Raw genomic sequence first — 15,352 nt, 5'->3', positions numbered from 1 at the left:
AGGTACACTCAACTTCAACACCTGTTTTTCCTCTCCAGAATCCAGGATATGCTGGACGGCAAGAACTTCCTGAAAACTTGAAGATCAATTTTCGTTCCGTGGCTATGATGGTTCCTGATCGTCAAATCATAATTCGTGTTAAATTGGCTAGCTGTGGTTTCATTGCTAATGTTGTGTTGGCAAGGAAATTCTTTACACTGTACAAGCTGTGTGAAGAACAACTGTCAAAGCAGGTGAATATATTCATATGATGCAACCTGATTATTTTAGGAAAAAACCTATCTGTGAAGTCACAAAATATTCATGTGAAAAATAAAGAAAGGTTCATGTTCACTAAGTAAGATGAGACACTTGCAGTGTAGTAATGCAGCTCTCTGCTGTCCTGGGAGATTAATCCCTGCTGCAGGTTGTTGGTGCAACAATGGTGCTTTCATTCAGAAGACCACTTATTATTAAGATTTAGCTTTAATGAATGGTGATGGCTGAGACAAGTAAAGGCTTTAAAGCCTTTTTTTGTATTACAGATTGGGTTGAGAGACATTTGGTTTGTGCTGCCTGTGCTTGTTTTCCAGTTTCCAAAGGCCACAGAGAATCAAAATAATACTGATAAAGTATTTCTCAATAGTCCTTGGGAACCCTGTCTTGATTCAATGACTTGTGATTCCTTTTTCTTTTCTGTCATACCTTAGATTTTAATAGATGTGACAGATTTGGAAAGTGAAGTTGCCCATAGTCATACAGCCAAAGAATAATTGATGGATGTTTGGAGGCGTTTGAAACTCTCCTACTTCCACTTCTCTCTCCACTTCTCCTACATATACATCCATTTCTTAAATAGTAAATAAGAGCTGTTTTGTCCCTATTAAATTTCCCCAAACTTCATATATCTTCTAGGTGCATTACGATTTTGGCTTGCGGAATATATTGTCTGTGTTGCGTACACTTGGAGCAGCAAAAAGAGCAAATCCCACAGATACTGAATCTACCATTGTCATGCGTGTGCTGAGAGATATGAACCTGTCTAAGCTAGTAAGTTCTGAGGGCCTGATAAATAATTTAAACCATGCTTTGGAGCTAGTGATGACTAGAAGATTGTATGTGACCTCTACACTGAAGCTAGCTTGGAATGTTTCATTCTCTGAGTGGAACATTTTGAATGGAATAGAGATAAATTTCTTGTTTATATCATATCCTGTTTGGGGTTGAGGAGAGAGTGAGCTGGCTGTTGCTTGGCTTCTTATACGAATTCTTATATTGAATTGTTCAGAATTTGTTTTCTGTATTTTCCCTGCTACCTTTAGAAGTAAGTGACAAAATAGATGTCTATGCAGTAACTTCTTTAGAAACTTTGTGCTTAAGTATTTAGTCACTCTTTTGAAAGAATCTGTTATTGATAGTAATGAATATCATCTCACCTGCCTAAATAACTAACAGCCTTCTTCTGTTGCTGTGATATCTTTGATGATGATCTTTTTTTTTACACCAGATAAACTAGACAATAGTTTTCTAAATGTTATTGCTAAAATGTGCTATAAGAAATTCTGTCTGCATGTTAGTGGCTTATTTTGACTGATAGAAGCATCATATGATCTCTTTCTGTGGTGTCCTTCTGATGTTTAGTGCCTTAGAGGATTATTATAGATGGTTCCTTATGTTCTCAAGCATTTTTTCAGGTCTTCAGAACTCAGGGATTGTTTGTTTTAAAGTTGATAAAATAAATAGAACAGATTTTAATCTGTGTGGATTTTTGTTTTCCCTGATTTTCACTAGATTGATGAAGATGAACCCTTATTTCTGAGTCTAATTGAAGATCTGTTTCCAGATATCCAGCTTGATAAAGCAGGCTATCCTGAACTTGAAGCAGCCATTGACAAACAGGTGATGTTTCTCATGATCTATCATGCTGTGGCATAACTGTCATGTTTTCTTAGGTGTCATATGACACCTAAGAAAATCATTGTTGTGGAGTCTATTCAGATGGCAATATTATATTTCACTATTTAGAGGAAGCATAAGCTTTTCCATAAATCTTTACCACTATCATATGATTATTAAGCTTATTCTTCAGGAGGTCACTGAGTTGGGATTATAATGTCCTGTGGTTTACTTGAGTCATGGTTACTGGGGTCCAGTTTGGAAAATGCATGTATATAAACTTGTTTTACATGACCTAGGATTTAATATTTGTCTAAAGTATTGACAATTAGAATATTCATTAGATAAAAGATTTACTTAAAATTACATATCTTTTATTTAATTTCCCATTAGGTGTTTGTAATACTTCAGTAGGGACAACTTCCGAATATAATATATAGATATATAATAGATATATTATAGGTATATCTAATAGAATGATTATAATGTAAATAGAGGCTGGTTTACCTTATTTTTCTGAATGCATATTTGAATAACAAATATATTTTTTCCAACATTTTTTTTAATATACACAAGGCCTTTACAAAAGTATAGTAATCTGTTGATGATATATGTCTGTCTATCTATCTATCTGTCTATCTATCTATCTATCTATCTATCTATCTATCTATCTATCTATCTATTTATCTATCTACCTACCTACCTACCTACCTACCTACCTACCTACTTACCTACCTACCTACTTACCTACCTACCTACCTATCAATATCTAAAGGCATTAAAATATATTTTGTGCTCTAAAATAATAGTAATTTGGTTTTCTGTCACTGTCTCTTAGGTGGAGGAATCTGGCCTTGTTTGTCATCCTCCTTGGAAACTGAAAGTTATCCAGCTTTTTGAAACCCAGAGAGTCAGGCATGGATTGATGACACTAGGACCTAGTGGTGCAGGAAAAACTACTTGCATCCACACCTTAATGAGAGCAATGACAGGTATATTAATACTTATATTGTAAATTGTTACTAAACATTGTACACTTCAAACCCCATTGTTTCTTTGAAAACCTCAGTTGCTTCACTGTGAGAATATATTAATGAAAGAATGAGTTTGTATGTTGAGATACTAATTATTCCAGTAGCTTAAAAATGTCTGACATTCAAAGCCATATGCTTCATGTCCTTTTTTCCATATTATCATACTTTTATCAAAAGTTCTTATTCTTATTCTTACTAAGAAAGAGGAATACAGTGTAGGTAGGCAGCTTAGATGAGTGATTAAAGCATCTCCTGGGTTTTGCTGGGGAAATGCTTAAACCTTTTGCTAATTATAAATATTTAGATCTTTTTGAACACAACGCACAAGACAGGGTCTTTGCAATATAAAATAACTGGTGTTTTAGCCATAAATTCCTGGTTTAGAGAGTCTTCAAGGGTATTTATTTTGTGTCCTGTCTGGAGGCTTGAAGACTGTGTGTGGTTTTTATGTCATCTATATTTCTAAACACAAATATTAGTTGAAGAATGTCTGCTTGATCTTATTAAAATAAAAGGTCATAGCTTGAGGAGAAAAACATCTCTTTTGAGGTAAGCTTGTGTTACCCCACTTCACAAGTTGCTTGTATGATTTTCCAGAAGTGAATAATTTCTGTAAAAAATAGTTCAGCAAGTATCTCATACATGCAGTAAAGCGCTGTGCTCAAGAAGCACTGTAAGCTCTACATTGCAGTGGAAATTACTGTTTCATTTAGGAAAAAAAGCAGAAAGAACAAAGTTGTATTCCACTGTTTTCCTGTCTTTTTTCCTAATGCTGAGATGTGAACTACCACCAAGATAAAGCCACCTCACTATTTTTTACAAAGCTGATCTTCACACACAACCTCATGAAATGTTAAACTATGTGATCTGTCAGGCTTCTATGTTACATGTTCATGAAATCTGATTATGATGAAATTATTTTAAAATAAGTAATTTTTCATCTTTTTCTTTCAACATCTTATTACTGGCTCCTGGTTACATTTTAATCTTGTTTTTTTTTAAAGATGTCTTCCATAGTAGGTTTTAAACTGTTGCTAATGAGATAAAAATAAAGGCTATATGATCATGGTATGGCTAGATAGAATTTATCGGTCTAAGAGAATTCACAAGAATATAAAAATATTGTATACTTTATTCTAAGATGTATGCAAGTGCACAGAAGGGCAAAATATCATCAAAAAATCATCTGTCTGATATTTATTCATTGGGTTTTAAAAATATACATCCAAACCAAATGTTTTAAAGCTCTATTGTTTGATAAGCCTTCAAAATATTGAATTAAACTTTGAATAAATTTAATCTTGCTGCTTTTCTGTTCCCAATGAAGCTATGCAATGTGAATTAAATATTCAAAAGTTTCAGAATTTCGTTCTACTTTTTTTGATGTCTCCAATGAATGAATTTTGTATAGCAAGAAAAGTTTTTCAAGTAAATACACACATTGTTGTAATTATGAATGCATATTAAAGCATACATTTGGGTGGAATGAGTTTGAATTTGTCAAAGTTGTCTTACTGCTGAAAAGAAATGCAAAAACTAACTGGTGATCTGCCTTTATAGATTGTGGACAGCCACATCGTGAAATGAGAATGAATCCTAAAGCTATAACTGCTCCACAAATGTTTGGACGCCTTGATGTGGCAACAAATGATTGGACAGATGGAATATTTTCAACACTCTGGAGAAAAACTTTAAGAGCAAAGAAAGGTATTGTGGTGGGTTGACCTTGACTGGACTCCCGATGCCCATCAAGTTGCACTACCACCCCTTTGCACAGTTGGACAGGGGGGAGAAGATAAATGGAAAATAACTTGTAGGTTGAGAGAAGGCAGTTCACTAAAGTAAAAGCAAAAATTTGTGTGGGCACAAGCAAAGAGAAAAAAAGGTTTGCTCTCTACTTCCCATCAGAAAACAATGTTCAGGAGCAATGTTCCCAGGAAGCAGGGCTTCAGCACACATAGAAGGTCGCTCTGGAAAGCAAACCTTGTAAACAGCAGATGCCCCACCCTCCTCCTTTCTCTAGCTTTTATATCTGAGCAGATGTCGTAGGGTATGGCATATCCCTTTGCATATTTTGGTCAGCTGGCCTGGTTGTGTCCTCTCCCAGGATTTTGTCCACTACCAGCCCCTTTATGTGGGGAAAGGAACTCCAGCTCAGCTAGACCCAATACAGGTATAATGAAAGAGGCTTCCATTCAAAATAAAACAAGATAAAACCTCAAGCTTCAGGAAAACTTTATAAAACACAGAAGCAGATATTTTTTTTTCCCCTTACATGGAAGAGTTGGGAAATTGCTGGAAGAACTTCTGTCCCTTTTACAGTCTGTATTCTAAATGCTTTGTGATCAAACAGTGTAGTGTAACAAATACTACTTCACTGCATTTACTTAATGCTCTCTTTTGTTTGTTAGGCCCTCATATCAAAGGAAAGTGGAAGGTAAAAGTCAGTTGCTCCAGCAGTGGGATCCTATAAAAATTTTGGTGCTGCCAGGATTTTTACCTGTTCTCCATCTGACATATTAAAAGGAAATAAATCTCATCAGTTGTGTCATGCCAGCTAGCCCTACACATATCATAGTCCATCTCAAATGGCAGTAGATAATTCTATTTAGGCAGATAATTTCTGCCTAAAATGATGCTGACATACGTTCTTAGACTGCTATATTAACTAGAAGAGTGGCCATGATAATTTGATGCTAGATGGTTTCTTCCTTTTTCTGTCTGAAAATTAGTATGTGATCGTATCATTATGCCTTAAAAGAAAAAATTGAAGAAAATCCTAACACTTGTAGTATTTTCATACAAAAATTCCTAGTCTTCAGAAATACAGATACTTTTAAAATAGAAAATGCTTTCAATTTAATTTTGGTAGGCTTGTTTAAAATCTAGAAACTCTTGAGAATGTAGCATAGCACTAACTACTGAATTTTTTATCTTTTCCTTCAAGATGAAATATATATTAGCACACTCATATGACTTCCTCAGATTTACTCTCTAAGTGTTCTGTAATATTTCTTTATGTGTCAGTCTCCAGACTATCTCATGCTTGAGATGCGTGAAGTGTAGCTATAAAAATCCTCTGCATATAAAAAGTTTATCATCTATTTCATATCTCTTTGGTTCAACACTAGCAAAGCTCCAAGCCACCCAGGCCTCTGTAATAAGCACTGACTCAAGGCAGCTGGATCGTCTCTGGCTAAAGAGCCATCATGCAAGGCTGTCTGCTCCCTAAGGGGTGGGCAGCCAGAAGCCAAGGTGGGATCTCTTTCCAGCCAGGGTCTGTTGCCCAAGTGAGGCAAGCAGAACAGACCCAGACCCTCCTAGGAAACAGAGGAAGGCTTTAAAATACATTCCTGTTAGTAAATACAAAGCAATGGAAACATTTAAAATGAAGCTGGATCAAATTTAAGGACAGAACAAATGACAAGAATCTTCCCATAATGGACTTCTTATACTTACGACAGTGTTTATGCTATTTGAAAGAGTAGTTTTTCAAGTGTTCCTTTCATTTAATTTCTCTGCATTTGTAAAACTCATTGGAAGCAAATGAATGGTGTTTAAATAAATTTGTAGTCACTATCTTCTTAAAGTTGTTTTATGTAATTTGAAATAAACCTAATTTATTACTGTCTTGGAGACTGGATTCATAAAACTCTTTCAGCGTATTAAAAATTGGACTTATGCTGATGGCACTTTATAAACTGAAGAATGGATAATTATTATCAATAGGTGACAAAATGAAGTACCCAACTGAAACTGAGTGATAGAAATGGTAATTGTTTTAAAAGCTGAGATTGTAGCTGTGTGCACAAATTCAGAATTAATTAAAAATTTGTCTGCAGATATAAGAAACCGGTCCTTGAAAGAAGCTAGCACTTCATCCACAGAGCTTTTTATCTGTTATATCTGTTTATCTTTTGTCTTGGATTATAGGTGACCACATCTGGATAGTTCTTGATGGTCCAGTTGATGCTATTTGGATTGAGAACCTTAATTCTGTCCTGGATGACAACAGAACTCTAACACTAGCAAACGGTGATCGGATACCTATGGCACCAAATTGCAAAATAGTATTTGAGCCTCATAATATTGATAACGCTTCTCCAGCAACAGTTTCAAGAAATGGGATGGTATTCATGAGCTCATCAGTTCTCACCTGGAGTCCTATCCTTGAGGTACAACAGCTAAGTGTCTGTATATATATTGAAAGTTTTACTGGTTACTTCTTCCACACTTCACTCTTGTTACTTTAGGATCTATTTTGTCCCTTTTACTATGAAATCCCTTTTACTCTGTATAAATTTCTATGTCAGTACTTAAAAGAGCAGTGTTTCTAGTACACTACTCAGGATTAACACTTGAAAAAAATAAAATAAAATAAAAATTATTTTTTTTTCCTCTGCATTTCTTTTTGTCTAGGCCATCTTGTTGAGAATGTTTGGTTAACATTATTTAGCTTTAATAAAATATGGACTATCTCCTGAATATCAAAAATGAAAACTTTCTTCTGTGTGGCTAAGATACTGATTGTTGGTGTCATACAGATAATTACTTAATTAATTTCCCCTGAAACCCAAATTATATTTGGTATAATTCAGTATAATTCTGAATTAAATTCCTTTATATGTGCTTTAGACTTAAAATTTAAGATAGGAATTATTTCTGGTTTATGGAATTGGAATGCCATCCAGGTGTTTGTAGTATATTTGTCCCCTTGCTTTTCAGGCTCAAAGAACAAAACTTTATCGGCTACTATGAGCTAATAGACTAAATTTTACTGTTCTCCTTTCTAGAATGTATTACATGAACAAGATTTTTAAAATATTTTTTAAGATTAATGTTTCAGAGTCTCAGTCACTCATTTAATTTTTTAAGTCAAATAGGATACCAGTGGAAAATGCAACTAATCCTCACCTAGTTACTGTTGCTTAACTAGTCCTGTGAAAATGCAGTTGGCTTCACATAACTTTCAGATGTCAGCCTTCTGTAGTGATTACTCTGTTTTAGTCTCAGCTTTCTTGTTTTTTTAACCCATAAAGGTTCTCATGATTGTAAGTTTTATATAGCTGGCTTGTTTCAGATTCCTTATCCCTAAATTCCTGATTTGTCTGGCAACAGAGGAAAATTGGCTTGTGAGACTGCCTAGAACCACTGTCCTTAGCAAATTAGAGGTTTCAGCCCAGACAGAAATCAAGAGACCGTATGCTGTAGTGCAAGCCCTAGTGACAGGCAGTACCTGGTGCCTCTGTTTGGGACTGGAGATAGTGAAGCCCCTCTGGGAAAAGCCAGGGGATGTTTTTGGTGAACAGACATTACCAAGGTGAGGAAGGCTGTAAACTTAGGATTTCTGGCAACAAACACAAGGTTTCTTCTCCACCTGTAGATCTGAAATGGCAGGTCAGGTATTATGCCTTGAAAATAGGTGAGGAGCAGCAAGACACACTAGGGAGGGCACCAGAATGCTGCTTTGCCTTAACCCATTAGGAGGTAAAGGAATGGGCTTGTTATCAGTTCGTGTGTCAGAAGCACCCATATCCTGTTGACTTGTTGCAAGCTTGGAGGTTTGCAGCTTGTGAAGAACTAAGGGTTGCTGTAGAAGGCTAATACTATACTTTTTTAGTGGTGTCTAAAGCTTTTTCTTTTTAGAATGCTATTAAATCACTGACTGAACTGTCTGTTCGGTCACAGCTCTCTGCAATACTTGAGAATCATCACTAATTCATTGAGTTCCTTTGCCAAGTCGAAAATATTTGTAGTGTTATTATAAAAAAAGTGTTTAACAAGTTTCCTAAAAAATTGGCTGGTAAAACTTCAGTTTTACCAATGCAAATACATGCAGTCAACTCAAGTGCCTTATGTATGCTATTGCCAAGTGTTACTTATTTTTTAAATTTTTTAATCTAATATGGATACTGGGGAAAGTTATGCATCTAGGACAGTGGCTTCCCTGAGATTCCACTTGTGTTGCTCCTTTCCTCTTCTTACAACGCTGTATAGGGCCTACTGATCTTAGGTTCTCACAGCTCTGCCTCCTTGCATTGCTTAGCTTGCAGACAACCACTTATTGGATGTTAAAACTGTGCTAAAGATTCAGCTGCAAAGACAGCAGAAAGAAAAGCATTTTATTTTGCATTATCACTCATTATTTACCTTCTCACTTTAAAGTGTGATGAAGGCTAAATTTAGTTGTGTTGAAGTGTTATATGAAACTAGTTTTCCTTAATCCATGACCTTGTGGCTTTAGTATACTTTGGTGATAGAAACAGACTAAAAAAAAGAAACTTTCTTGGTTTTTTTTTTAATATTTTGGATTATATAAACCAAATTATGTTAATTTCACCATGAAGTAACCTTTCCAACTTCCTTTCCCTTTTGAAAATATAGCCTATAAAATTGCAGCCTATAGTTATTTATAATTTGATCCAATAGTATTTATTTGAGTTTTTTTTGGTTTGGTCTTATATCATAAATTAAATATCTTGATAGCTTTTCCAGTGCACTTCCCTTAAATCTATTGTAATGCAATATACTGCATATTCCAACAGGTCAGGATGTATGTTAACCTTGCTAATTCTTAGATGCTGAATGAAGCATGGTATTTGTTGATATTTCAGAAGAACTTTAAAAAATATTTAAAGACAAATATGGATAACTCAGGAAGCTGTATGTTTATATTTTTCGATCCTTACCATTTGCGAAAAACTAAATATTGCTGCCTACTGGGATGCATTATTATGACATAAGCAACTTCGAAGTTCAGTGAAATAATTCTCAAACTTTTCATGTTACTATTCTTGTGTAAAGTGCTTCTGAGGCAGATTTTGCAAAGTGAATTTGATCTGTTACTCATTAATCTCCTCCAAAGCAAAAGAATATCAGCTTTTCTACTTACCCCTAACATTTTTTTTAACTATCAATTAATTTTTGGATATCTCTTTTAAGTACTTCAGCCTTTAAATTTTTATCACTTTGTTTTCCATATATATACATACTTATTTGTAATCAGTCACAAAGGTTGTTTATTTGGGAAGTAAAAGTAGAATTTCAAAATATTACGAAGGTAGTAGAAAGAATCATAGAAGCACAATATAGTTGAGCTTGGAAGAGATAATATTCTTGAATACAACATTAATCTGGTCAACCTAGAGGAGTTTGCTAAGGTCTGTGTCCTGTTCAGTTTTGAGATGGAGATTCCAGGAGCTCACTGAGAAGCCTGTTCCAGTTTTAACTGCTCTCACAAGATTCACAAGATGAAAACATTCTATGTTTAAAGCAAATTTTATTTTATTTCCATTTTTCCTTTTTTTTTTTTTTTTTTTGAGTTTTGGGGAAGAACCTGCAAGTGTTTTTGCTGGTGATTGTATTTTATGTAGGAAATAAATTTATTGGATGTAAATGAGAAGTATTCTGCCCTACAGAGGAGAAAAACTTCAAGGTAACTCCAAGAAACATGTTATTACTTTGAATTAAAGGCATCAAAGAATTAATCCTATTCTGTGATCTTAAGAAATGTGTAGTTTTACTTAGGTTTAGTTTATTCATCAGCACAGATACTGAGATACACAATAAGAACACAACACACACCAGCACACCTCCCCCCGATATCCTGATTTTTCTGTACATCAGACAGATCTTTCAGGTTATCCTCTATCCCTGTTAGAAATAATGTGTAGAATAAATCAAGTTTGTGTCCAGTACATATTGTATGGTTTATTTGCAGAGTTTTTGGATACCTGTCCCAGCTGTTGTGATTAAAAAATATTTGAAAATAATGATTTTTGTGCTGTTGAACACAGTTTTTTCTTTTCAGTTCTCTTCATCTTTAACATCCAGTAGGAATTATGCGTACTTGGGTAAAATCTGACCTTCTGTTAATTAAAGTCTGCCCAATGGGCAGGGAAACTTAACTTCACCCTCCCCCCTGACCTCTCTTCTCCCATTCTGCCCCCAAAAAATCAACATTCCATGCTTCCTGAATCTTTTGAATTACTGTACTTGAATTTACTGAGACTTGCATTAGGAACTAAATTTATTTTATTGGCATGTTTTGCAACAGGGATTTTTGAAAAAATGTTCCTTCCAAGAGGCTGAAATTCTACGTCAGCTGTATTTTTCATCATTCCCAGACTTGTACTGCTTCAGCATTCAGTCTCTGCATTGCAAGACTGAGATGCTGGAAGCCTTTGTGATTATGCAGAGCATTAATATGCTGCAGGGTCTTATCCCACCTAAGGTATGTAGTGTGAATGTTTCTACGTATACTTAACATAATGGAGATAATTTTAAGTAATGAAGTTTTGCAGAGAGGGATTATTTGATGACTTAGAATGTCAATGGAGATGCAGGTTAGTAAGGAGTACCTTTTATTTCTTTAGAAAGTAATAGCTGGGATGTGACCTCTCTCACAGTCTCACATTTGGATTTGATGTTATGCACTGGTTTACATTAAGTACATGGAGCATGCACTGGCAGTTTTCCTTTTTTAATTTTTGGGTGATTTGTTATTGGTTGATTCTGTCTGATCATTGAAGACACCTCTAAATTTATATGTGACTGAAGACTTCTAACCTCATGTTACTAATGACTATCCAGTAGAGTTTTCAGGCTGTTGAAAATTAAAACCTAACTCAATCCTTCAGGAGCAAGGTGGGGAGCTGACACCAAAGTACTTGGAAAGGCTGTACGTCTTCTCTCTCATGTGGAGTGTAGGAGCATTGCTAGAGCTGGAGGACAGATGCAAAATGGAATACTGGCTTCGAAACCATGCAACAGTAAAGCTTGATCTTCCCTGTATCCCAGAAGGCAGTGAAGATACAATGTTTGATTATTATGTGGCATCTGATGGTTAGTAACTCAGAAGGGTAATACGGGGTACAATTTAAAAGTTGTTTTTAAACTGTGCTTTTTTTAGATAATTAATTCAGAAGTATTTTGTGGCTTACCTTCTTTTGTGTCCCTTAGCAAGTTTTGTTTTATGGCTATACTTTACTGATGGTGCTGCGTTTAACTTTTTCCCTGTTTCCAGAGAGAAGTCAGAATGTAGATATATTGCTACAAAAGCTGCATGGACTTTGTGGTGATGAACTGTCAAGTGAACATAAACAGATAATCCTTTAAATTATTGTCATAATTTATGTAGGAAAGAGGAAGTAAGCCTTTTAGATGAAACTTGCGGGATTCTATGATTATATTGTTGTGTAAATTTTAGTCTGAAGACACAGAGAGGGACTGTGTATGTGAGACAAAAGCACAGACAGATGAATGAACTGAAAGGAAAATAAAGGAAGTGATGATGCCTAGTATTTCTAAAGCATTAACGTAGTTTCTTTCTTATTAGGTACATGGATGCACTGGAATACGCACGTTGAAGAGTATGTATATCCCAGTAGTGGTACACCAGAGTATGGCTCAATTCTTGTGCCTAATGTTGACAATGTGAGAATGGATTTCCTTATTGAAACCATAGCAAAACAGGGCAAGGTACTTTTTCTATATTTCATATTAAAGCACTGCCAACATTACACATGATAAAAGTTTTGTATTAGCAGTAAAATATTATGTAATTGAAAAGGAAGAACTTTTTTTTTTTAGATATATGGTGATGTTTTCAGAAGCTACTTTCATGCAAATATGCTTGAACTCTTGAATAGTCACTGCTTATAAACTATTTTGTCTTCCCCTCACCCCTTCATTCTGTAGTGGAAATAACTCTAATTACAGCTGAAATTAGGTCAGAAGAGAACCAATATTTTCATATACTAATGGAAGAGGAAGAACCACATAGGTTAGGAGGCTCATGTCTGACTCTGGTGATTGACCTTTGCGAGCATAGGCAATTACAAAATTTATGTAGCTGTAGACTATGAAACCCTATTCTTCACCAAAACAGTGTCACAAGCAACTGAAACTGCAGATACTGAGTCTCTAGATGATTAAACCCTTTTTCAAATAATTAACTTCTTTCCTTGTTAGTTTGATTGTGCTGCCTGACACGATCATTAACTGCAAATATTTTTAATTCGTCAGGCCTGCAAAAGTCTATGAGACATTAACTATTTTACTTCTACATGTCTCTTGTTAAGAGTTCACTTTACATAACTTTTCTAGTTTCTTTTCTGTTTAAAAGCTAAATAGGACTGTTGAACCTTTGCCAAGACACAGCTCTTGTGTTTCATCTTATTTCAATGTTGTCTTTGTCTAGGCTGTCCTACTAATTGGTGAGCAAGGAACTGCAAAGACTGTTATAATCAAAGGTTTTATGTCAAAATATAACCCTGAAAGGCACATGACTAAGAGTTTGAATTTTTCATCTGCAACGACCCCATTAATTTTTCAGGTATAGTAGTGATTAATCTTCTCATACAAGATGGTTGGATTCAGAGAATGTTCTGATAATTTGCCAGGAGGATGCTTCTGAAAGTGATTCTGAACAATAAAAAAGCACCTGTTCAAATGGTCCAAGTGTTCTAATACATGATTTAAGACTTCTGTAAAAAAATTGTTCCTTTCAACTTTTTCAGTAGCTATTGAGCTGTTCTTGGACTTTTACAATACCATGCCTATTATTTTCTTCATCATATGTTTTTGTGTCAAATATATCAGTTCTCACTAACTGCAAAGAGCTGTTAGATTTCACTGAACACCATGGGTAAAATAAGTGTTACCCACAACAATCTGTCATTAAAAGTGTGTTGCCTGCAATTTAAGTTCCAGTCATTCCAATTACTCATTAAAAAAGTAACGCATGCTGTGCAGCTGCTCTACACACAATTATGAATGCTTAAATCCTGAACTGTACTGCCTGTCCAAATTTCTACCAAGCTAATTGGAATTATTTCAAGTTTCTTTAACCTCATGACAGTATATTTGGGGGATATTTTTAATGCAGTCTGCTATGACAGGGCAAATCAATGTCTGGGCTGTAAGTGCTGTCTATAAGCTTGATGAATCACCTATCATCTGCCTGTATAGCATAGCAGAAACTACTAACATATAATATACAAACATGCAATTTTGGTCTAAATTTTCTTAGGATTTTTTTCTTCTTTTTATTGGGCTACAAACAAAAAGTAACATATTTTTATAAAATAAATGTAGATTTATTTGGTGATAAGTAAGAGTCTGATCAGGACATCTGAAATAGATGTGCAAGACTAAGTCAATTCTCTATTAACAATCTGGATCAGAACATTCTGTTACGACATGTGCTTTAAAATTACTCTAGCTTCTTAAAATCTTGGCCTAACTGATGCCAGTTGTGTAAGAAGGCAGAAGCATAGTGTAAGAATGCATATTTTTAGGTTTATACTGAAGAATAATTATGTATGGTTAAGTGAACTTTCACTTAGGATAGAGTAAATATAAACTGGACCTTAAGAAGAACAGAATAATGGAAAGATGATGAGAGAACAGTAGTGGCAAGTCTACCATTAGGCAAAATTAGCTCATCAAGTGTACTTATATATGTGAGTTTAATTATCAATGTATGCTTTTATGAAATACATTGATACCTGCTGGAAAGGTGTTTCAGAATTACGTCTTCAATTTAATCTTTATTGCTATTATCAATTTTGCTGATAAATTAATAAAATGAAAGAAAAGCTTGAAACCTGTTCAGATTTATGAAGCTGTTAGGCATGGTTGTCTACTTTAGACACCAGCCTAGTGCTGTAGAGCTTGGGATTACAGACATTCTAGTTGAATTAGTGCAGTAACCTCCAGCAAATGCCTTGTCTAAACCACACTTTGTAAAATTCTATGTAACAGAGCCATCAATATGTTTAAGTGATTGAATCATGTATAAAATGAAGTGCTCTTTGTAACTATTCTGCTAATTGCTTTTTAACAGCGTACAATAGAAAGTTATGTGGATAAGCACATGGGCACGACTTATGGTCCACCTGCAGGCAAAAAGATGACAATCTTCATTGATGATGTGAACATGCCCATAATCAATGAATGGGGAGATCAGGTTAGTTTGTGAAAGAAGAAAAAAGAAGACAAAAGGTTTTCTTTGTTTTCATGCTACAGTGTAAAACTGTCTTTTCAGTCATTCAGAATAGGGTAAATTTGATATGTAGCACTTTAATTTTAATCAATCTTTTTAAAGAACCCATCTTCATTAATTTGTCAGGAATTAAGTGAAAATAAATATGCTAACTGCAAGAAGCAGTTTGAGTGCTCTTTAGAACGAACATGTGTGTATAATTTTAATGATGTTTTTTAACAACACTCATTTTATAATTAAAAATAAGAAATATTTGGCACACAAATTGTGATAGGAAACTGAAATTGTGGGCAATAATTAAAAGGAGAATCGTGAAACGTGAAGCCTGAGAGGTAAGAAGTGTCTTCTCTGCTTGAGACAAAATGGAAGTAATCTTTATGTTTACTGACTAAGTTGCTCTGAAATTGCTTTGGAAAATGACCTTAGAACTTCTCTA

General features: G+C 34.8%; 1 protein-coding gene across 1 annotated transcript in view; it reads left to right on the top strand.

The window, feature by feature from the left end:
- DNAH5 (dynein axonemal heavy chain 5) overlaps positions 1-15,352 on the top strand; it is a 128,845-nt gene that overhangs the window by 58,149 nt on the left and 55,344 nt on the right. Inside the window, exons 38-48 of the mRNA XM_088053745.1 lie at positions 39-233; positions 895-1,029; positions 1,771-1,878; positions 2,714-2,867; positions 4,470-4,616; positions 6,843-7,084; positions 10,966-11,142; positions 11,549-11,753; positions 12,247-12,389; positions 13,111-13,245; positions 14,758-14,880. Coding sequence (XP_087909871.1) covers positions 39-233; positions 895-1,029; positions 1,771-1,878; positions 2,714-2,867; positions 4,470-4,616; positions 6,843-7,084; positions 10,966-11,142; positions 11,549-11,753; positions 12,247-12,389; positions 13,111-13,245; positions 14,758-14,880 — 1,764 coding nt within the window. The remainder of the gene's footprint in view (positions 1-38; positions 234-894; positions 1,030-1,770; positions 1,879-2,713; positions 2,868-4,469; positions 4,617-6,842; positions 7,085-10,965; positions 11,143-11,548; positions 11,754-12,246; positions 12,390-13,110; positions 13,246-14,757; positions 14,881-15,352) is intronic.

This window comes from Pseudopodoces humilis, chromosome 1 (genome assembly GCF_049639895.1).
Source record: "Pseudopodoces humilis isolate 2021_Gansu_Grassland_sample_001 chromosome 1, ASM4963989v1, whole genome shotgun sequence".
Taxonomy (NCBI): Eukaryota; Metazoa; Chordata; class Aves; order Passeriformes; family Paridae; genus Pseudopodoces; species Pseudopodoces humilis.
This window is presented reverse-complemented; position numbering and strand designations above follow the sequence as displayed.